Consider the following 24,637-nt stretch of genomic DNA (forward strand, 5'->3'; position numbering starts at 1 on the left):
ATTTATTTACAGAGAAAAGTATGTTTGGATTCTGCATAATACTTATGTAAGATAATAGATCCGAAAATAGTACCTTCCAGTTACTCTTTAACTTGACAGGTGTGGAGAGATATCTATTGTTCACTCAAATGATGCCTCCCGTAGCTTGAAATGGTATTTCATTCAACAGTAGGCTAAAATAAAAGATAAGAAACGTTCAGGTTGAAGAGTTGTTGAGAAATTTCTTCTCGTTATCATTTTCCACTCAAAGACTGAGGAGATATGCAAATGCAAATGGCAGTCTTTCTTTTACTACAGCGAATTAATGCAGGAATATAAAACCACTTAAGATAAACCAGCTAGAATTGACTTGCCGTGATACACTACTCCCAGAGGGAAATACCGTGACCCTTTCTACAAGAGTAACATAGAGAAGAGTATCTATCCTTGATCTGAGCAAGCATGGACAACCTCTTTGTGGGGGACTTCCCAGCTCTGTGCACATGCAGAGCCACTCGTAATTTCCCGCTGCGGGCAGTCCTCCACAGCTGCTGTAGCACTCAAGTTCCAGGAACAGTCCTCCACATGCCTCAGTCAAGTACTTCATTACCACCATCCACAGATGATGCACTGAGATACAGAGATTAAATGAGGCGTTCTCGCTCGGGTATGTAGGCAAGGACTTTCCCTGTACACTCAACAGAGGGGCAAAGAGGTTTCTCCAGAGGGCGACTTGGAGATACCCACATTAGGCTGCTGCTTCTCTGCATCGCCTTCTGGAAGAGTTTGTCTCTCTCTGGATCATTGTATTTACTGAATCTAAGGGGACCCACCTCTGGGGGTAGTTGTTGCATTGCAGAAGCGCTTCAAGCAGATGAGTTTCCTGCACTCTCCAGCCCCCCCCTCCCCGAGACAGTCATACCTGCTAAATCTTCTGACTAAGGAATTTCCCACCTGCTGCCTGTATCACTCAGTTATCTTCTCTCTCGCGCGCGTGCTTTGAATTTTCTGTATTTACCACAGTACAGACAGCTCTAGCTGAGCTACTGTTGAATATCCCTGCCCGCATGAAAGGGTTCGGGACATGAGTAAGAAGGGGTGGGCGTCTGCAATGGTTTGGTGAGGTGCATCCTGAGAGTCACGGCAGTGGGCAAATGACTGAGAGCGAAAGTGGTGGGATGGGGCGTGAAGGGTGATTGACAGTGGTTGCTTAGTGGTCTGAAAAGAGGTGAGTGAAAGTACTCGGTTAGGGGGGAGGGGAGTTTGGGAAGCACGGCTGACCGTGAGAAAGACGCCACTACGTTACCCGTGGCACACTACAGGCATATATGCTGTATTCTCTTCCGTGAATGCAATTTTAAAAGACTTGATGTCATTAAAAGTATTCATGTACTTCTACCTAAAAATATTTAATATAGTGAGGTATAATTAAGGAGGGGAGGAAATGAAAGAGGTTCAAGGGAGGTTGAAAAATAAAAATAAACTGAGGAGTCCTCTAGGGAGAGTAGAGAAGAAGAAAAGACCAATACAGCGTTGCAGACTTTAACGTGGCTTTGTTGTCTTCTGCAACGCCATCACATGCAAGGAGACAGAGGGGCTCTGCTCCTACGGGTGGCCCACCATGAGGACACCTGCGCTCAGGCTGCCCCTCTGCCCTGGGGTCCAGCCACAGGATCCAGTTGCCCATCTCAGGCTTGGTGGAGCCTTATCTGCCCCAGTGCCATCAGCCGTACCTGTGTGGCCTCTTCCAGCATCCACCCCAGCCCTGCAGGGACGCCTCTCTAGGTGGCAAGGGATGGGCCTCAGAGCAGCCTGGGAGAGCCTGCGCCCCTGGTGTCATTAATTCAATTAAAAAAACGCAACTAACCATCACAGTTGTCTATAGCTGGGCAAAGGAGTGAAGGCAGCTGCACCTGAACAGTAGCATTTTATACCCTGGCACAGGTTTACATTCGGTATCGTTAGCAGGTTATTTAGCTTTATTTTCAGTTAAATAAGGAACACAGCTATCTCTTTTTTTTAAATACAGCCTCTTCCATTTGTGTTGCTGTCATTATATGTTTCATTACTATTCCTTCCAATTGGATAAAGCACATGGACAAAACCAAATTTTTATTCTGTTTACTTTTTAGTTTTCATTATATATTTTATGAAAATGTTCCTTTTAAGATTAAAAAACTTGCCCATTTTAAAAATCTGTCTTGAACTTTCCTTAACCTCTTATTATGACTAGCATTTAACTTGCAGCAATTTTTTTGAATACTAAATAGTCACATTAGTTTTACAGATAGAAAGACATACTGTATTTTTTTCTTAAGTTAAAGGTACTATGTTGCTCATTTTTTAAAATTTCTATACAAATCTTACTTTAGGAATCCACTGGTTTTGCTCAATCAAAGTCTTTTGTAGTTAGGTGAACACTAAAAAGTTTAGAAAAAAATCTTTGTAAGACACTGAAGGACACAAAATTCCCTTGCTCAGTTAATACACAAGTATTAAAAATTGCCCTTCTTCACCAAAGTCATGATCCATCCAGCACAGACTGTGCCTGTGCTCAGCACCACCTGCCTCAGATGAAGGTGAACAAATGCCACAAGAGGCGGATTTAGGATAATCTCTTCTCTCTCCCGTCCTTCCCCCTGTCCTGCTTAAGTCCCCTTGAAGATGTCACACTAATCCCAAGAATTCAGACTGATTTAATCCTTCAAGCATAAGGCTTCCAATATTATTATTATTACTACTACCACTACTAGTACTACTACTACTAGTACTACTATTACTACTATTAGTGTTACTTTTGACTAACTGTTAACAGCTTTTGTTTACAATAGAAATATTGAATTATTCTTTGAAGCTTGCTAAACTCACTTCTCAGCATCCTGTAGCAATCATCTAATTTAAATACTTTCTATAATAAAATGGTCTAATTGTGGATCCCATGCGAAAGTATGTGCTCTTACCAGCTTTGAATTTCCTGTCTTTCCTTATGTAATTGAAATCCCTCTGTTTCTTGCATGATGAGGACTGGGAGTGCTGAATCTCCATCCTTACATTCTCTCTCCCTGTCACTCATTCACTCCTTGTTCAGTTAGTTGATTACTTACTAACACGGCTAGTTCCAGTGCCTTCTCTATTGAAAAGTTTTTTCTGTTCTTATAATCTCATTGCTCCACTCTGGTCCCTGTCAAAAAAATAGTGCAGAAAATTCAAACACAATTTTCAGAAAAGATTTTTTTTAAATCGCAGCAATTTAAATTTAATTATTATCAATACAATGATTATTAATGCATAATACTAACAATTTAGAAATGGGATCAGGAATTTAACTTCCTCTGTCGCCATTCAAACCGTAGCTTTGTAATGTATTACTTGACCCATGACTTTGAATGCTTGGCACCTACCCAACTTCAGACAACCAAGGCAGGAGGTTCCCTCTGTGAAACTCAGTCTGTTCACGTAGATGTCTGCTCATGTGTTTAGGAATCTGACTTGAAGGCATATTTTTTGAAGATTTAGGGAAATGGGATGTATTACAGTGAGAATGAGAAAGAACTCTTTCGGGCAACACGGTACTGACAGTTATTTGCCCAGCCAAAAGCCAATGGGGCTTTGAGCAGCCTGGTCTAGTGGGAGGTGTCCCTGCCCGAGGCAGGGGGGTTGGAACTAGATGATCTTTAAGGTCCCTTCCAACCCAAACCATTCTATGATTCTAAAACTTAAGCAAGTAGGTAAAAAGACAATAATTCTTATTTTGACTAGGGAACTGATTAAAATAGCTTACCTTCTGTTAAGGACCCTTGATCTTACAAAGCTTCTGCTTCTTTACTTTCAAATGTTCTGAAATCCCACAAATGTCTGTGAGAAACTGAGGAAGCTCAGAAGCTGAAAGGTCATCTGGGAGGGGAAGGGTGGCTCTTAGGCACAAGCTGGCCAATGCTTTGTTTTAAGAAGCCAGCCTCCTAATGGAAGAGAAGCTCGGCTACAGAGCAAAGGGCCGGATCGCCCTTCTCTGGCAGAAAATACGATTCTTTGTGACCGAAGATGGCTTTTGCCACCGGTCAGAACGAGACTGGCAAGACAAACGCCCCCAGTTGTCCCCAGGAACGCAGTCATGAGGAACATGAACTCAGCAAGCTTAATTTCAGCCAAAACAATGGATATCATGAGACACTGGATGAGCTTTTCCTACCAGTAAGTAAGAGAGACTGTCTGGGAACTAACATCATTTGGCTAGATAGAAAACTCTGGGTCCAAGACAAGGCTAATGGCTTTGACTCAGTCGTTCCCAGTTTCATATGCAAGCCTGATGAGGCAGTGAGATCTATGCCAGTTCTGAGTGTGGCCAGAAAAGACTGTGCAAGAAGGCGTTTTAGTTTGTTAGAGCGTGAGGAAACCTTCTGGGGAAAGGAGAGCCCAGAAAACGGAGAGGACCAGAACAGAAGTAGATACTGCAAATAAGCCAGAAGTTACGAGGATCTGGGGAACATATTAGTCAGATATGTCTATTAAAGACATCTGTATATATGGCAGCATCTTGTGAATTCAGAGAACGCGATGCCAATTACGACCATCGGAGAGTCGTAATTTTGGTAAATGCATAAAAGGGAATTCAGTAAAACTGGGAAGGTATCAGAAAAAGGAGTTGAATAAGCATAAGTATTTAGACAAACGTAACAAGCTTAAAAGCAAAAGAACAATCGGAGTATTTTGCCATGGAGGATGATTTTAATAATAAAAGGCGGTAGGGAAATGTAGTGGAACAACATCATTATCTACCTACAAGCTGTTCAGGAAAGAAAGACTGGGCCACAGAGGCAGAGGAGATACCTCTGTACAGAAGGATAACATGAACATTATTTATCTGAACTTTAAGTGGGAAGGACTATGCAACTGGATCTCTGAAGACAAATAAATAAATGCTAAACTGCAAATTCCAAAGCATTTTAACAGCTTTTGGAAAGTAAAGATGTTAGCAGGTCTTTGTTGCTAATATCCAGCTTAAGAAAAGGAAGTTGAGTGAACAATGTTGAACTCAAAAGAACTGTTAACAAAATTGTGGTAATAGGGACTTTGGCTATTCCCCTATGCCAAACAGGTCCCAAATAGATCAGGAAGCGCACAGATTAGAAGAGAGATTTCTTGACACCTAACATGACAGCATCTTGGAAAAGTGACACACAAAAGGAAGAAGCTGGTTTTAACTCAGGTATTAATCACAAACCGATTGTAGCTGACTCATTAAGCCTTAACGTTTAGGTGGACCACAAGGCTAATTCAGTATAGCAGCTCCCATGTTCATGCATCATACTTTTCATCTCTTCGAGTTGATGCTTTAAAAACTATGACATAAGTGTGTATTTTGGTATCTAAGAAATGCAACAAAGAGCAACTTCATCTTTCTCCTCCTAAATCCACCCTTAAAAATTGGCCAGAGATGAAGTACTAAACACAGCTTTATGAGCTGCTCCTCGTCCCAGGAGTGTGAAAGCCTTCAGAGAGCTTCTCGTATGGCTCAGCAGCTACCAGCTTCTTGATAAAATAGACAACGCTGTGCCTTCCACATATTAGGATTCACTGAGCAGGGATGAACTACAGCTGTACAGTGCCCAGGTATCCCTGCTTTCTAAGCACGGTCTTGTGTTGGCTTCACAGCAACCCAGACACAACTGCTGTTTGTACTGAGCCTTGCTCCAAACACTCCTACCCAGCCCTGCTTGCTTCTAGAGGAACACCACCTCAGCTTAGGTTTATTCGAGACACAAACTGGGTATCGGAGTCTCACCGAGTACGGGGCAGGGCGAGTCTCCACTGCAAGCTACCACTGTGTCATAACGCAACCTTGAAGAGTCCCCTTGGCACAAGGCCCACGGTCACTTGGCAATTACATCCACCTAGGCTGCACTCAGCATTGTGGCAGCCAGCTGCAGTTAAAACCTGCTGGGACCACGGCTCAAGCACGATTAGCTGGCACGATGACAATCATGCATTTGTCTCCGCTAACTTCAACTCTACGGACGGGAATAAACAATATACCGGCAAGGAAAGGCATAACTTGTGTATGCACAAATGCTTTGCAGAAACTGTGCAAGGTAGTACTGGATGTGTGAAAATCAATAGTGGAAACAGAGGTAATGAGTGAAAGAAGGAATCACACAAGGACTAGCTAAAGAAACACCAACGAGAAGGAAAGCGAGTACATGAACAAAGCATGCAAAAAACCCCAATGAATGAAAAGGGTGCAAGTTAAGACGTACAATTTGGGAGTGGCCAGAGATGACAAAATAAGACTAAAACCAATGTACGGGGTCAGCCAGGCATGACAAGAGACTCAGTAGTCCTCCCATGGTTGTTAGAAACATAAGAAGGCCATTTGGATTGGGACTGAAAACGTTAGGCAAAAAGGATGCAAAGGAGCAGTGTATTTTTTCCAATCAAAAGCCATCTGTAACCTATGCTGAAAATGTATTTTTTCTTCACTTCAAGCATATTAACAGTTTAATATATGATAGTATCACTGGTGACACTGAGAACACTGGGCTTTAATGAATCAATAGATTTGTTTCATCTTTAACTAATTTGAACCTTTAATCCTCTTGCTTGTGCAAAATCTTCTTCCTTCAGGTCAAAGTATTAAATAGGCTCAAGAAGTAAATAAGGAAATAAATACCAGAATCCCCGTGGGGAACATTTAAATTAAAGTTTTCTAATAGTCAAATCAACTTAATGCCGTGATCACAGGCTCAGTTCAGCTTCTTCCCCTCCCCGCCCCAACTCTATGGCTAAAGCTGTGGGAATAAATAGCCAAAAAAAGGAAGGGGCTTTCGTTTTATTTTAGGTTCCTGATGCTTGTGTTGCTCTAGATTGTTGGGTTTGGTTTGTTTTTTGGGTTTTTTTTGTTTTGTTTTGTTTGTTTTAACTGCTCTCATTATAGACATAAAAGAACTTCTAAAACACAAATTTGTAAAAATCAAACACATAGCCCAAAACATTGGCCTGCAAATTTTCCCCTGTGTTTCATGCCTGGTTTGCACTCTACACCCATGTCGGTTACGCATTTGACTTTTTTTATGGATATAAATTATACTGGTGCAAACCCTTATGTAGACAAAATCTTGCTGATATAACTGCCTTCCACCAGCACAACATATTTCAGTTAATGAGTCAGAATACACTTTGATATCAGTATAAATGGTTCCTCCTGGGGGGAGTATTGCTTCTTTACTGTTAAAGTGTAGATAAGTTCTGAACTTTTCTCTTCCCTTACTTGCGCTTAAATCAGTCAAACTCATATCTAATATTTCTCATCCAGAAATAATACAGCTTCTTTTCATCACCTTTTTGACTGCTGGTCCCTGTCTGTGTTCTTGCTTCATCAGAAAAGGGTATATCTAAGATCCTCTTGAAAGCAGAAGTTCTGTTTCAAGCGACAGCAGCCGTAGGATCAAACGCCTCCAATCTTAAAAGAAAAAGAAAGAAAACTGACTCGAAAGTTTGAAGCTAACAAATGGTTTCTAGTTGGTCGAGACGTTTGTATTTAATATTGAGGAAGCAATGACTTTCTGGCCTCCAGTGGAGCATCTCCTAGACAGACAGACAGGCACACAACAAAATGAAGTCTTAATGCTGTGAGCTTCTTGAGAACGCTACAATAACATTCTGGCAGACTGGGCTCCCTTGGCTGCTGTACTTGCTGCAATTTGAATGTCTCTTTCGGTTTAGCGTGATGCTTGGCACGTTTCCCAACCTTACATTATCTGGGAAAGGAAGACAAGAGAAGCTGGTACGTTCAGGGAGCCTTTGAAGAAGCTTCTTCACAGTTTGCTCATAGCAAAACAGTTGGCGGCGTGTAAGAGAAGTGTCAGGACTGCAGCTTAGACTGCTAGCTTGAAAAGGGTTTAACTGAATTGCATCCAGGCACCAAGATGCTCAGATACCACAGCAATGTGTGTGGTATAAGAACCTAGATAGAAGAAGATTAGATAGCAAATCAGACAGAATTTTGCATGTGATTTCCTGGGTTTGTCTAAACTTATAGCAGCAACAGTTAATTATAGGAGGTTCTCAAGGCAGCTCCTGGGTGGGTTATGTCACTTATACATAAGATTCCAGCCATAAATTGCCAGTTGAGAGTTACCCCTGTGGCAGGAAGCCTCTACTGATGCAAAGCTGATGGAAACCGTCCTTGTGCCTTCCCACTCAGGGGTAGAAGCAGCAGGTAGTGGTGATGGAAGGTCTCGGAGAGAAGCAGCGGGTTGACGGCAATGGCAGAACTCCAATGAAAAGAGCATCAAGATGGGCACAGGTCATCACCCAAAGAGAAACAGACACAGGAGGTGGTTGCACACAGGAGTTATTTGTGGTCATCCTCTAGATGATTGCTGTACCTACTTCCAGGTCTTGTCCCCCTCCTTCTACCACACATTAATCCCTCAGCTCTTGTAATCACTTCCTCTGGCTCTTAAGCAAGGGCAGCTCTTTAATTGCAGATTAATGCTTTAATGAAATTCTTGAGGCTACTTTGAAGTGACTGGGCAAGAAAAACTGGCCTTTCAGCAGCAGCTGCTGGCACAAGAGTCACTGCGCACGTTGCTGCACGGGGAAGGCGGTGCTGTAAGACTCTCTGCGGGCAGCAGGATCCATCATTTTTTCTCCAGTAGTGCCTCAGGGCACGTCTACAGGACACGGCACAGCGCTGCACGGGGATACTTGGGCTGCCTCTGTGCAAACAGTGGTTGCACTCGTTTCACAGCAGGAATGGTTAGCCCACCTGGAGGACTGTTCTAATACACCTAGAGTGCGTGCACCCCTGTACCTGCCCCTGAGTTGGCTTGTTCAGTGCAAGGTCCGCACTCTCTTCCTCTCCATAAAACTGCACTCTGCCGTGTGGACCCACCTGCACTTAGAGGTATTAAAAAAAAGCGACTGTTGGGGTTTAAGACCTTATATTAATTTTGATCTGCAGTTTCTGATCTGCGGGGTCTTATTTATTTTAGAAAGTGGGAAAGCTTTCAAGCACTGATTTCATAGGTAATGCATTTATTTTTTTCTTGGCTGGTATTCCCGATTTTGTTTTTTATTCTTTCCTTTGCGTAACTGAAATTTTGCATGGAATTTCTACTCACTTGGAAACACCAACGCTTGAAGTAATTACCAGTCTTTCCTGCCTAAGTTAACGGCCTTCTCCTTCCTCGTGCTGTTAGTTCAAGGTCACAATGATAGATTTAAATCCTTCATGAATTTTCATCTGACTTGCTGTCCACAGAAATTGTTCATTAAAAGATCCAATTTCTGTTGGCATTCTCCTTTTCAAAGGATGTCAATAGGAAATATAAATGCTCGGTCCTTTGTGAATGATCTGCAAGGACATGCAGGCTTATAAAAAAAAAAAGAAAAAGAAAAAAAGCAGCAGTTAACCAAATCCTTTAGTTTCTGTTTTGAATGACTGGCCATAGGAATGCAGGCTAAGCTGTATTTCAGCTGTTGCCAAGGATGTGTATGTGTAACTTGTTGATAGTGGTAGGTACTTCAGGCTCCAGTGACAGCTATGTGACCACTCTGATGATCATTGTCCTGTAGCAGAACAAGCCCCTGCCTCCTCTCAGGAACACCAGCCATGAAAGAAAACAAAGAGGGATTTGTTGTTTCAGAGGACTGGCACTCATACCTCCTGCTCTTTTACGAAAAAGAGAGATCCTAGGTCACCTCAGCTCTCACCCTGCGCTCCCAGCAATCATTAGGTTGTAAGGAACTGCATGACTTGCTCCAGCAATTGATGTGAATGTCTGATAGACGGGAGAGCTGAGCCTTCTGCCTTACAGGACCTGTAGAGGATCCGATTGATAGGAGCAAAACTCAATACCCAGAACACCGTCTTACTTCATTGGGAACTACATATCACCACCGAAAGGAAAGATAAGGCCACCACAGCCTTAAAGTTTCAGCATTATGTTTTTAAAATCTTACCGGTGTCCAAGGTATATGTCTTTCACAGTAAAAATTACTTGGAGTGCACTGTGAATGCACAGACACAGATCAGTGCTGAACATCTGGTTAAAATAAATTACAGTCTTATTTTGCAAATAAAAGTTCCTAGGGTCTACATGACAAAGTCTGGCCAGCATAACTATCTCATGGGGAAAAAATCACATCCCTAGCCTACAAAGATAACTATTTTGGCATGATTCCCTTCCCCACTCTGTAGACTTACGTAGACTTACACCAAATAGAGGAGTCCTTTTGCTAGTATAACTCACATTGTTTGGGAGGTACTTCAACCATGCTGGCAGACTCCTTCAGCTGGTACCAGCCATATCTCCATAGAGGGATTTGGCCAGAACAGCGACACCAGCAAAGCCCCTGAAGTACAGAATAACCCTTTTTCTCCTGCTACTGGTCTCTAACATTTTTTCAGTTTTAAAGCTTCCTGCTAAAAGGAAACACACAGATTTTGTGCCCTTTCTTGTATCAGCAAGATGTTATTTCTTTTCACAGAGTATACAGGTAGGAGGTGTGTCGCTTTCAAACATCCCAGTGGTACTTGATCTTGGATGGGAGGAGGATCCCACTTCTCCTGTAGGATGCCTGTTTTGGTGTTGGTTTTGGAGATGGAGGGGCAGAGGTGGTTTGCATTTTATTAAGTCTTCGTATTTTGGTTTTGCATTGTGGCATTTGAATAAATCTAATGGTCATAGTTAATGGATTACAACTGTGTAGGCAAATTAATTTAAGAGCTGTTTTGAATAACAAAACAAAGTCCTTCTGTCTGTTTGTGAATTGTATTCTTACACTGACTCTTCCTTGTTTCTTCATATGGTCCCTGTTAGCTGGGATAACCTGATAACACTTGCCAAAAGACTTTCCGGATGAACCCAAAAATTCAAGATTTACCAGCCAATCCTAACCTATGAGCAGCACCCTCAAAGGGCAAGGCAACTTAGAAAGTTATCTTGGCTTAAAAGTAGGATTCAGATCATTGTGGGCACTGGCAGTTTTCACCTGTCCTATTTAGACAGTTTGTTTTGCCTCGGTTCCCACTTGCCTCAGACTAGGCAGACTCTCCTCATTCCTTTCCTTGCTCCTTCACTTTCCATTTGTCTCCCAGGTCTTGCGCTTTTGCGCACAGGGTGAACAGGACAGAAAGGCCAAGAAGGAGGAACGGAGGGGAGGCACCCAGACCAAAAGCAATCTCTCCTGAGCAGATGCAGACCAGGAACTTTTCCCTTATTTTAATTTCCCATGATCACTTAGCTGTGAAACAACGAAAACATGGAGCAAGCCACCGAGAGGCCTCCACTCTTGTGTGCACTGTGTTGGAAGGGGGGAGAAATCGCAGCTTGTTCCATCGGGCTGCCTGACAGCCAGGACACGTCTGCCTCCCCGACAGCTAACGCTGACACACACGCTGCCCGGTGGAGTACAGCACCCAAGGGCTGGCTTGGGAAATGGCAAGAGAAAGCAATAACCAAAAAATGCTGCCTCTTCTCTGCCTCAAGTAAGGCTTTTACAGGTGAGCAGAAATGGTTTGGGCTGCTAATGAGGTGTCGGCTGCCAAAGAAAACACATGCGCAAATTCATATTTTCCAGGTGGCTGCTGGTAGAAGTGTAACTGTCCATTGAAGCCTACAGCATGAGCTTTTTTTGCCCTTGTTCATTGAAGTGCAGATTTATCGTGAGGTAACTTTCTCATAAGGTTAGCTGTGTTGTCTCGTTCTCCCTGTAAATCAGTTGATTGTCACAAGATTTAGAAAAAACGGTCACATGAAGGACAGGTGGCACCTCTGCAGAAGGTGCCGAGAGCAGCGAGGAGCACCGCGGCCACCACTCCGGCTCTGCGTTAGTCTTGCTCAACACCGAGCGTAAGTCGGTCAAGCCAAACAGATTCGTGTCAGAACTGAGTGTTGAGGCAACAAGCCCGGGATGGAGTGTTTCCCTGCGGGGTGATAAAACAAGAAGCAGAAAAATGCGTGACTGGTCCCTCGTGCTTCAGCCGATGGGACGACCTGCTCAGACTGGTCCGATTTCACCCTTCTCATCCACACATGCTCTCTGCCTTTTCTGGCCGGGGCCAGGCCCTCCTCACCAGACCTTGCTCTCTTGCTTTCCCCTCTCTACCTCCACGAATACCTGCGCCTTGAGCCCGGCACAGCTGGATGCGCTTCTTAAATAAAACCCTCCATGGCCTTGATGACAAATGCCGTGCCGCAGCACTTTGAGCATTTCTACAAGCAGCTACTTTCGGTTCCCATTTCTCAGGCGGTTTACGTGATTTAACTCTTTTGCGGCGGCCTGGGTAGCTGGAGCAGGCAGGGAACACAATGGGGGATGTGTTTGTTCACATTTCCCTCTTACTACCAACGTACCCGCTGCAGCCAGATCTTCAGATTCAGGCTTTTAGATTAGGTGGGCTATTTCCAGTGTAAGGTCACTCATATTGAAAGTAAGTTACGAGCAAGAGGGAGAATTTAGACAAGATTTTGAGAGAAAGAGGCCTGCATTGTCATTCAGACCCATTTTGTCATTATTTTCATTTTAAAGTCATTCTGAAGATTTGACGGGGTCCTAATGCATCTAGCTTCTTTTCAGAGGATGCAGGTGTAAGAGCGATGTTACGGGATGAGACGAGTCCTCCCAACAACTCTGACATTTGTTCTCTCCTCCAGAGTGATCCACAAATCCATAAATGAGTGTTTTCTAAGTTTACTGCTGTATGTGGACGTAAACTCACTAGAATGGGTTTGCTAAATTTGAGTAGAAGGAAAAGAAGGTGGCCTAAAACTGAACAGTTCTCAGTGCAACAGAGATACATGAAAGTATGTGCAGGGACACATATTTTTTTTCTCAGTATGAGTTACACACAACTTCTAGCACTCTACCTAAGTGGGCTACAATCAGAAAATAAAACGAAGACTGATAAATATTGATGCAAATAAATAACAAATTAGTTGAATAGGATTATCAACCCACAAAAGATCTGAAAAGTAAATTGTGAAGAATCGAGTAGAGCAGATTTGACCGTGTTTTATAAACATAGAGGATTTTGTCCAGAAGGCCTTCCTGTCTTCTTTCTCTCATTAATGTTAATATTCCTCCCTCATAAGTGGCACCCATTAAATACCACCAGCTAGCTGCTGTAGTGACATTACAACTGTTATGCTGATGCCAGAAATACCTCATTTTCGTGTGGGCCTTTCCAGGAATAAGAAAACAAGGCAGCCTCCACTAGGTCTGGGCTTTTGCATATAGCAGAGCCACTTCTAACTGAATTAAGCAGAGACGCCAAGACTAAATTACTGAAACATTTCTCATGCTGACTTGGTTTAACAAGAATGTAGCCTAGTCTGAGCACGGCATGGGTTTCCATGCAAGCTGAATGATCAACACCTTACAAATTTTGTGTTTAAAGAGATGACTTGACCATTCCCCAAAGCCTGGGTTTGTCCTTCATCTCACAGAGGTCCGGAGGAAATCTGCCTGCCAGCAGGGTCACTCTCCGAGAGCGTGGACAGGAGGATTAGTCATCCCCATTACTATAACCACTCACATTTATATATTTCTAAGCATACACGTCAGTTTTCATTTCAAACCTAGCCACAATTAGTCCCTGCTCCTCGGCTGTCTCCACCTGAGTGCCATGTTTAGTCAGCCTTATGCAAATAATATTTCCACCGATTTCAATTCACACAGACTTCAGTGAGAGCCTGGCAACACTAGGACCTCCAAGATATGCCCCCAAGATCACAGACTGACTGAGGCAAGAATTTATACAAATAGATAGCAAGGAGAGAAGGAACAAAGAAGTTAGGCAAGACCACTGTGATGAGAACCAGTTTGGTCCAAAGTCAGAAACCTCAGATATCACTGGAGAAACAAAAGGGTTATGCAGCCAGCAGCTAACACATCGGCTGCAGACCTAGGACTATATTGGGCATTGTGGAAATGGAGAATTCAGAATAGACCCAAAGGTGAGGAGGGAAAAAAAATAAATCTGGATGGGGATTTGATCAGGGGTGCACGCCCCAAAGCCACTCCCCAGGCAGGTTCCCTGCCCGCGGTTGGCACGGCTTGTGTGGTGACACCTTCTTTTCCTTCCCATTATAATTTGATAACATGTACCTGGCTGGACTGCCAGCATGTTGGCACTCCCAGGCGTAAAAAGATACCGGCCTCTCTAAAGATACCGACCTGATGAAACACCACACCTCGGCACAACGCGGTCAAGGTCTGAGCGGTCCTTATTTGCATGTACTCACGACTTAAGCTTGCGTAAAAGACCCATAAACTCTTTGGGAAAAGAACAGCCACAGATTTGTCTATTTTTTGTGTTCCAAGAACTTTTCTCGTTAGCTTCAAGATGACATTTTAATGAGGTTTCGCTGCATAGAAAACATGGGACGATTTAACCGGCTCTCTCCACTCCCTCCCCAAACTCGTTCTGAAACGAGTTACCATTTGTGAACGAAAGCTTTTATGAGAATTTATGTCATTCGTATGGAGGCAGGGGTGAGGGAAAAGTCATTCAGCTGCTAAACCTTGGCATCGGAGTTTATGCCATTCCCTCTCCTGCCCCGTGATGGGTGGCGAAGACACCTCCTTCAGACCTGTGCAGGTTTCTTCAAAAGCCAGGAGCTAGTGTGTGTTTGTTTGTTTGTTTGTTTGTTTTGGAGTCACGGAGAGGGCAGCGTAAAATAGCCACAAGGCAATTCCTGTTCAGTAAAATGGAAGTCTCACCGGCTCTTCATTCAATACACTGTGGCTCAAGAGGATATCCTGTCAACCCAATGATAACGAGGGAAATAAAGTCACTTCCTCACCAGCTGTTTGATTCAGGTAGAAAAAGGAAGCCTTTACTTCCTCGTGTTTGCTCTCCCCACCTCCCCCTCAGTCAGAAATGCCAGGCTGAAACTGCCTTTTCCCTCCCTGTTTTCAGTAAGGAGCCGTCCGACCTCTAAGGCTTCGCCGGGCTCAGCCTCTGGGAAGTACGTACTTCTCTGCAGCCAAGACGCTGTGCCTTGCCTCTCGAGCAGGGGTGAAGGCTGAGTTGCAAAAAGGACCGAGACTGAACAAACTCAGCTCCATGCGCAGGCAAAGAATGCCTGTGCAATTAAAGATGACATTTGTGTCTTGGATCGGAGCTGCCGAATTTGGGCCAGCGGAAGAGCGTGGTAGTGTGATCTGGATGCTTTGTTTGGAGACTGTCCTGACTCAGTGCGCTATCACGCCTCCTAATCCTCTGAGGGTGACAAACTCCCCTTTTGCCCTGGGCTCCCTGCAAATCCCAGAAACTCCAGCCAGGAACACGCTATGTCCTCCCTGCCCTCGGGACGATCTTCCTGGCCTTCCAGTCGAGCCCAGGGAGGTGAGGCTGGCATCTCGGGTGCTTTGGTGCTAAGAGGAGCTTTGGCAGAGCATCTTTCCCTTCCTCGCTGCCACCTTTCTTGCTTTGCAGAAACAGTCAGTGTAGTAGTAAACCAGCAACAGGCTGATTCGACTTAATAAAAGCTTCTTAAGAAATTACTTTTTAAAAACTTACAGAGCTGAATGAAGAGTTCTTTTCCATATAATTTTTAACTGCCCTGATATAATTTTACATCCAGGATATAACTTTCCATTAAATTTTGAATAGGTAGGTCTTAAAAGCAAGGCCTGCAACCATTTTCTTTCCAATTGTGCAAGACTTCCAGAAAGGTTGACCAAGCCAGAACTTGCCTCGGTCTATTTGCCAAGGGAACCCTTGCTTTCATTATAAAGAGTGCTTCTCAGAGGACATCAAGTGTCTCAAGCAATTTTCCTAATCTTATTTGGTTTAGCAGAGATTCTCTTATTTTAAACAGACTGGTGTAGGTGACAAAAATGCAGTGACAAATACATGGGTTTACAGAAGGAGACAAACCTTATGAAACAGTTGAGATTCTGGTAAGGGTTCTCTTTGTGCTAATATAGTTTTCAGCAACGGGTCATGCTTCCCTCCCCCCCTCTCCTTGTTTTAGTACATAAAATGGACATGTGTTTATTTAAAACAGGTTTGAAACTTAAACAAATAGTGACAGGCTGTTCAAACAAGCTTCGGAAATAGGCCTAATCAGGATGTTTGAGAAGGGGAGGGGGAACGATCATAAAGAGCTACTTGTAATATATAGTGCAGACACCATTAGGTTGGGTTCATGTTATTGTTGTAATAATCTCGGACGAAAAAGTACTGCATGCTGCACATTTTTTGTTAACATTCCTCTTTTGAGCTATAGCTTATGCCATACTTTTGCCTCGTCTTCAAGTGTTTTTTGCCTTGTCTTCAAGTCCATCTTCATACCCAATTCCAGGAGCTCCACTGAATCACTAGATAATGGTCTCCCAGACAAACTGGGAGGAATGTTCCTAAACTGGGATAGAAGGGAGGCACAAAATATGCCTGTTTTGATATTGATACTGGGTATGCATTGGCTGTCATATGAGTATACAGAAGTGAGACCTTCCCCGCAGAAAGAAACCATGGAAATCTTAAGGTTAAAATGTTTTCACATGACTTGCATTTCCATGGGTGGTTTTTTTTTTTTTCATTTCCTCTCTTTTCCACCCATAATAATATCACCAAGTGTTGAACTTCACCCTTGTATTTTTATAAGGCCTGGTCTTGAACTCCCTGTACTGACAAAGCTCCCATGGAAGTCAGGGAGTCTGCACTGGCGACAACAGGATTTAGCCCAGTCTGTAACATTTTAGGATATTGTGTTACTTCATAGCCTTAAGGAGAAATAAAAGCAGCTTTCCAAAGAGCTGCACAGCAAACCAAGTGTGCTTTTTCAGCTCCCCAACAGCACAGCAGAATATTAAGGCCAGAGTTTGCAAATGTCTATTTCAAAAACCATGCAGCTAAGCAAAAGTTGCCAAATTTTCTCCGGAATGAAGAGGTTGCATTAAAACATTCCGCCCAAAGGTTAAGCTGCTTTCACTTAAGAATATACCTTTGGAAACCCAAGTTTGAAAATGATTGCCTGGAGGAACAAGCATTGAGAAATAGCAGGAGGCAGATGTATTTTCAGGTCATCTGTTGGCCAAAGCCTATAGCTATTCTCTTACCAGCTCTTACCTACTGACACCCACTCTTACCTATAACGTGCACCAATATTACTTAATGTAATAACATACTTTGGAAGTAAATGCCTATTATTTATTTGAATCTCACTCAGTGTCTAGTGAATGGGAGTCAAAATGGCAAAATATTAAAAAACCTTACACGCCCTCTCGTGGTAAAACCACAAACGCTTTTATTCTGACAATAACTAGAGATGGCTAATGATGGAGGCTCATGTGACTACCTAATTTACAGAAAATTAACTTGTCTGGGAGGTTTATATTAATAATGGAGACTTTCCCCTTAATTCCGTCTCTAAACGATAACATATATGCACTTTTAGAAGGCAGGTTTACCTCCTAGCATAGTAACATTACAAAACAGCTAAAGGCACTATAACATAAATAGAGAACATTAGCTTCTACCAAAAATGGGAAGTCCAGAGTAATAAAGGTAGAGACAGAAACCCCCACATTAGATAGCGATTTCGTGGGTTTATCTCAGTAGTTTGGGAGCAGACCTCCATTGGCTGCACAATGAAAGAGTTGCCCTAAATGATGCCATCAGTTTTGTCTCATTTTTAAAGTCCTTCAGCTTCGCAATTTACTGCTTTCATGCCATATGGTGTGATTTATCTATCTCTCAGGAATGCTTTGAAGCTTCACGTTTGTTAGGAATTGCAGCCTGAAAGAAAGGCGTTACTTGCAGAGTATCATCCATCTCATCACTAGCCCCGTCAAATCCCAGTCTATTTATGAGTCACAAAAACTTTATCTTTGCTACTTAAACAGCCTTTCCATTTGGTGCCTACACACACCTCCAGACTTCCCCAGAACAGCTTCACAAAACGGCTCTCCATACATGGAGGACTGCAGCTTGAAGGAGCAAGCCAGGGTGGTTTGGGCTGGGCTGAGGGAGAGGACTCCCCCTGCACCTCATGCCAGGTGACTTGTGGGCGGCCATGAGCAGTGGCATCACTCTGTTCTTCCCCTCCTCTTCCTCTAGCTGAATGTCTTGGCTGTAGGCTGGAAGGCAAGGCAGACTCACAAGAGGATCCATGGCAAGACAGCTCATTTTTAGGCAGGGCTGTTGGATCAGATGGTTGGCCCAATAGACCCTACAGCCAGACCACTGCCACATCCAAGGCATGATTAGCAGGACCACAGGACCAAGGTGTCACCCCTTTTGGTGACAGTTGTGAAAGACTGTCAAAGGTGCAACACAAGCCTAACAGCTTCAGTTTGTACAGGAGAAACATCTGTGGCTACTCCACGTAGTCTTCTGAACCCATCCCAAGGGGAACCAAATAAATACTGCCTTATTTTCAGCAAAGCTGACCAGCAATATAGATGCCCCATGTCCAGTGGAAACAAAAGGTTTGCAGAATGAAGGTCCATTTTCCTCCTTTGTGTATGTTTGTATATACAACAGTCAGGAGCCAAAATTGTGGTACTCGTATTTAAAAATTTATACTTCTATATCTTCTGTTAGACCGGGCATGCCTAAGGCAGAAGTCACGACCGTAAGTAATTACATCAATATTTGTGAAGAAATAGGCAGGAGAAGACTGTGTTAAGCACTGCACAAAAACATAGCTCCCAAATTGTTATTTTAATAGGTTCGTGTGGGTTTTTTGTGCCGGTGTGATTGCCAGACGACCACTGAGTGTGAAGAAGTTCCCCCCCCTCGCTGAAAAAGTTACTCCAATTCTGATATTCTGTTATTTCCCTTTCTAGGATGCCTTCGTGGAGTTGTATGGCAACAGTATGAGGCCTTTGTTCGATTTCTCCTGGATCTCTCTGAAGACTATCCTGAGTCTGGTTCTGGTGGGAGCTTGCATCACTCTTGGCGCTTATCTCGGACATAAGTAGAGTCACCCAGTTTATCGTGGATTACAAAAGTCTTTCAAAACAACAAAATAATATTTTTTTTTCTGTAGCACAATGATATTTTATGAGCAAAACAACTTCCCAGCTAAAGATTAAATCAGCTATTACTGCCAAAGGAAATATCATTTATTTTTACATTGCAGGAAAATTATTTATTAAAAGATATTTACATTTTAACCTGCTATTTTCAGAAACTCTGCAAGTTGTATCTGTCATCACATCATGTTGTTATTCTTAACTTTAATGAGCCCCAAAGTATTTTAGGTCCTTTTTTTTTTTTAATTAATGCAGCTGGCTGGATTATTTTATCTCTGAAGAGCAAATATACTGACAAAGACCTACCTGCTTACATTCACGAGGGCAGTTACTTGAGCTGCTAAAGGCTGCGTAATTGTGTTGATTTTCCCTGCATTTTTCCGGATGGCTGGGAGGGATCTGAAAGACAAGGTCAGCGTGAACAAAGTTCTCACCGTGTCCTGCTGGCAAGAACTGACAGCGCAAACGATTCAACATGGTACCTACGTGGAGTCAAGATGGCACCTTCTTGAAGGACACCTGGCTATCCCTACAGGAGAACAGTTGGAAATATGATTGCCTATGCCTTGTAAACATGCGTTTTCAAGTTACTGGTTGTGCCATCACGTCATAATCACAGTACCCTAATACATGTCAACTCAAATACTTTTTTTTTTTTTTAATAGAAGTGTGAAGTTAAATCTTTGGAGCTTGCAGGAAATTGCCGTTCCAATGATTTTCTCAGCAGTGAAACGTTTTTTTGCGGCTACTGACACAGAAACATCAGGAGACCTTAAGTGCCTGCTTCGACAGAGCAGAGCTGGAGTCTGAAGACCTGACCTGTGTCCCACTTTAGTGGGCTCATATCTGCAACTAATCCTGTTTACTTACTGAGTTCCTCCGGGGGTTTGAAACCAATTAGATGCGGTCTCTAAATCCCTGAAAGTTGAAAAAGATCTTAATTTTATTTGGCAAGAAGCAGACCTCAGCTGAGTTACAGATTAGCTCTGACTATCCTTGTTTATCAAACTGGACACCAAAATCAAGTTCATTTTCATAACAGGAAAAGAAAGTGAGCTTTATCCTCCTGCCCCTCGCCCTCAAAATTATTTCATGCTAGTTAACTTCCTAAGACTGTCTACAGAAGAAAAGATGATGAAGAAACTCCAAATCCTCTCTCTGGACAGAGACTCTTTGACACCTCAGCCGCGCAGGTGCCTGCTGTCGTTTCAAGCGAAAATAGGGTGGAGGAAAAGGGGGTGGGTGGGGGGGTGGGGGTGAAGTCACCTGCTCGTGTTACAAAATGCAACTCAAGTCAAATTGATGCCGAGTACTCAGTGTGCAGTTTTATAAACAGACCCGTGTTCTGAAACCAGATGTGTCGATGCGTTTTAAAGCGGGGCTTTCCCTGCGCTGGGAAGGGGGGCCAGGAGTCCCCACGAAGCTGAGGAGTCTGAAGCCTGTCCCACGGGCTGCTCTGAGGCGTGGAAATGTCCAGCTTCAAATGTATAAGTCAAGCGCTCCTATTTTTTCTACAAAACTTTTGAAATCTGGGATTTGTGGGTAAATGGACATCCAGACATAAAAAGAAAAGGCTGCAAAGCTCTGGATAAAGTGTACCGTACAATACATAAGTGCTCTAAGGGCGAAAAAAATACAGTGAATAAACTGTAGATTCAACCTCAAGACTTCAGTCGAATAACTTTGTGGCATTATATGCAAATTATCTCCATTACCTTGGGAATGTAATACGTTCAATGTTAAGGCTGTAGTTGATGTTGTGTCTTCAAAGCTGCTTTTTTGTTCGTTTGTTTTTTTTAAGAGTTGTACATCTCAGCATTTTTACTGCTATTTAGTCGTGGCACCTACACTTTGTATGAGCAAAGATGGAGCTAGCTTTACATTTCAAATTTGAAATTACTTCTAATTTTATAGAAACATAGAAAGGAAATGTTATTAAGAACACAAAAATGTGAACTATGCTTGATTAAAGAAAAATGAAAAAGCCCACCATCAAACAAAAAGCACCTGCAGTGTTTTCAGAGTGCTTCTGTCAGAAGTGGGCACGCTCGTATAGGGTTCGGATGAAAAATATTTGAAATGGGAGCAACCGAATATTGTGGATTGAGTGTGGGCTTTGGGTTTTTTCAGCTTCCAAGCCGAATTTGTCCGCAGCCAATTTCACAGCTGGAATTGGCTGGTATCGAGCTAATGTTTCATTTCACAATCTAGTCTTCGTTTCAATTTGTGCCCATATGCCCATTAAAGTTCATGAACTATTAGACTTCAAATTGTTTCAATATTGTTTATTTTATTAAAGGTTTACATTGTCAAAAGTAGTAAAAGAGTAACTATCAATTCCAGTGCTGCTATACTACCAGGATAATCTGAATGGGTTTTATTTTTTAATACCTTCCAATGGCAAAAGTTTCTTAAAGCTGCTTTAGAAATAATATGAAGACGACACATGATACACGTTTAAATAAATACTGAGGATTTTGTGTTCTGTTGTGTCTACTCACTGGACTTCCCAGTGTATTCGTTAATACCAGGCAAAAAGAAGAGTCATGATGACTGTTGATGATTTTATTTTATTAAAGAGCTAATGGAGTTTCCCTGTCCTGACTGCAGAATAGTACAGTATTGTGGCTGCATTAGGTATAATGATAGTTGATAATACATTTATTAAGAAACATATTAGAAACATTGAATGTATATAAAAGCTTGAACTTCTTTAATAAAAGCCTCTCCTCTCACTCCTGCATTTCTTTTGCAATAATTCCTCTCTTTCCTATTCTTCATTACACTTTCACGTAAGATTTTTGTTCCCACAAAATGCCTTATAGACTTCCATGCTCCAAGACTATGCTTCAGTGAAAAATCCATCCTGCGTCACTATGTATGCACACAGAGCTGACCGCTCCCAGCATATCCAAGTTGTGAAAGCAAAAAAAATAAAAAAAGAGGGACACTTCTGAAGTTGGTTAGGTGTGGAAGATCAGAGGACAACAAAGGAAGAGGTCAAGAGGAGGGAAACAAAGAGATCACTGCAATGTATCCTTGCTTAAATATGACTGTTACTGGGAATTTGTTTATCTCTCATCCTTTCCCTTGAAAAAAGGATGATATCAGGGCACAATAAAATATTACAGAGACCCCACAATTATTCTTCGCTATAAAACTTTGTTAATTTGGAAGGCAGTCTTTTGCAAAACAGGAATTCCATAGGAATTTAAGAGAAATACTTGATTTTGCTGTATTCAATTTATTTGTCGTTAATTCTTTTTCACTCCATTTATTAAGAAAATAATGACGGAAAATATTTTGCTTCCAAAAAAAGCCCAACCCAACAACAAAAATGTAAGATCTATTATAGATCAGTAACTTATGAACAGATGGAAAAACAAGAAAAAAATTCTGCAAGTTAAGTATTCTGAAATCAGAGCTGACACAGAGGACGTTTCTTAGTAGAACAAGCACTGGATCCACCAATGGAGCAATGGGGCTGTTGAGGTAACATAGAATATACAGATAAGGAAAGGGGCTGGAAGATATGGAGAATGACATTGGTAGGTAAGAAAATCTCGAGTTTCATATGATGCAGGAGTTCACCCATGAAAGTCTGAAAATAACTTTAACTAAAACCAGCTACAAATGTGTGCACTGCATGACTACAATTACTAAAACTTTTCAGTTGCAAAACTATTTGTAAATTATTATAAAACTATCCAATCACTATAAAAATTCATCGATTTGCTGTTGTGATTGGGGATTACACAGCCTTAGTAGGGTTGCGCTAATAAGGAACAATTATGAAAAAACCCACAATTGTTTCTCTGCACCTCTTTTCAGTGGTGCCTGGGGACAGGACAAGAGGTAATGGGCACAAACTTGAACACAGGAAGTTCCATCTCAACACGAGGAGGAACTTCCTTACTTTGAGGGTGGCAGAGCACTGGCACGGGCTGCCCAGAGAGGTGGTGGAGTCTCCATCTCCGGAGACATTCAAAACCCGCCTGGACGCGTTCCTGTGCAACCTGCTCTGGGTGACCCTGCTCTGGCAGGGGCCTGGACTAGATGATCTCCAGAGGTCCCTTCCATCCCCTCCCGTTCTGCGATTCTGTGAAACCAGATGTGCAAAGGAAACACGCAGGTGATGCAGTTCAAAGAATACAGACCCAGTACCCCCAATCCTTGCATGCACACAAGCCTCCCCAGCTGAGGCACTGGGAGTCAGCTGTACGTAAGGACTGCATGCTTTGACCCTGAAGCGTGACACTGTGCTTAGCTGTGCACCTGCACTCCGCTCCACAAACCTAGAAGTCCTATTGATTAAAAGTATAGTGAAGTAGCATGTTTAAAGCCTGTCTTTTTTTTTTCCTCTTTCTATCTTTAAACAAGCTAGCAAAATGATTCATTTGCATTATGAGTTAATGGCTCAGTACTATATGAAAAATTAAACATCTTTTGATTTATGAATATAAAAATTCTTTCTCACTGCAAAAGCCCAGCTTTGTTTTTCGTTCCTATCTCTCTTTCAAACAAGGCTAAATACAAGGAAGACAAAAGAGCCAATTTAATCTGTATTTGGTTTAAATCACGCTCCTATACTAAGTTAATGCAGCTTCATCACACAATGAAATATTTTTCAAAGTTACACAGCATTAAGAATTCCACACGAAAACTGTATATTTTTATAATTTAAATAGCACATTTTTCTCTTTTTCTTCTGAATATTTGAATTTTAATTATCACCAGCATAAATGTACATAAGCAGATATCGTTTATCCAGTACCTTTGGATGATGTATGTATGGTAATGTAGTTTGTCAGTTTATCATCATTTAATATGATTATGTCGTTCTTTGTCTTTAAAATGTTATAAGAACATGCTGCCATTAAACTTACCATGTTTGTCTAGTTAATATTGTGAAAAAATAATAAAGCACACTGTGAGTTACTTGTTTTGCATTTGCATTGTTTAGGATTTGTTGAAAAAAACTACTCAAACATTTTGAGTTGTAATCCCATCAAGGAAACGTAATGTTTCCTTCCTGATAGTTCTATTGACATGTTCTGCTCAATATTAACAAGCCACAGTGACACTGCAGAAATATTACTTACCCACGCTATTGATTTTTTTAATCTGAATCCAAAATATTTGATGATTTTTGTAAACCCATAGACCCTGGAACTACAGGAATGCAAGTTTCCTAAAAAACAAATGGAAAAAACTTTTCTAAATTTCATGATATCAGAGACGCTTTAAAAAACCCTCACATCTTTGAAGTTTATGCAACACAGGAACATCAAGTTTTAAATGTATGATTTTTTTTTTTTTAATGCTGTGATATTTTTCAAGCTAATATCAACATGCTTAAAAGATGTGGGTGGTGACTTGCACTCATACCACATTCCTATTAAACCAAAGGGGCTCTGTGCAAGAACGTATTTATAAAACCCACCTTTGAGGGTCTAATTGACTAGTCTCCACAGGCTGCCCATCAGGTCAGTGGAGAGGTGATCCTCAGAGCCGCCAAGGTGGGTTCTTGGTTTGTCTGGACCATCACGACAGAAGACGGAGGAGCTCTCTCCTTGCTTTGACTCTTTGGAGACTGGTTAATCGGGTGCTTGATGTTTCATAGTGTAACTACCTCTTACAGCACCTCATCATGCTCACTACAGCT

At 42.2% G+C, this 24,637-nt stretch overlaps 1 protein-coding gene and 1 long non-coding RNA gene across 2 annotated transcripts in view; one reads left to right on the forward strand and one right to left on the reverse strand.

The window, feature by feature from the left end:
• The window catches only part of BCL2 (BCL2 apoptosis regulator), a 97,255-nt gene extending 73,355 nt beyond the window's left edge, over nt 1-23,900 (forward strand). The window contains exon 2 of the mRNA XM_063326046.1: nt 18,784-23,900. Coding sequence (XP_063182116.1) covers nt 18,784-18,918 — 135 coding nt within the window. The 3' untranslated portion in view covers nt 18,919-23,900. The remainder of the gene's footprint in view (nt 1-18,783) is intronic.
• Nucleotides 96-3,793, reverse strand: LOC134511697 (uncharacterized). Its single transcript, XR_010069958.1, has 3 exons — nt 3,761-3,793; nt 2,940-3,160; nt 96-173 (listed from the first exon to the last, which is right to left on the reverse strand). It is a non-coding gene; the product is annotated as an uncharacterized LOC134511697 (long non-coding RNA).
• Nucleotides 23,901-24,637: the final 737 nt, after the last annotated feature.

The sequence above is a fragment of the Chroicocephalus ridibundus genome, chromosome 2 (assembly GCF_963924245.1).
Source record: "Chroicocephalus ridibundus chromosome 2, bChrRid1.1, whole genome shotgun sequence".
NCBI classification, from domain to species: Eukaryota; Metazoa; Chordata; class Aves; order Charadriiformes; family Laridae; genus Chroicocephalus; species Chroicocephalus ridibundus.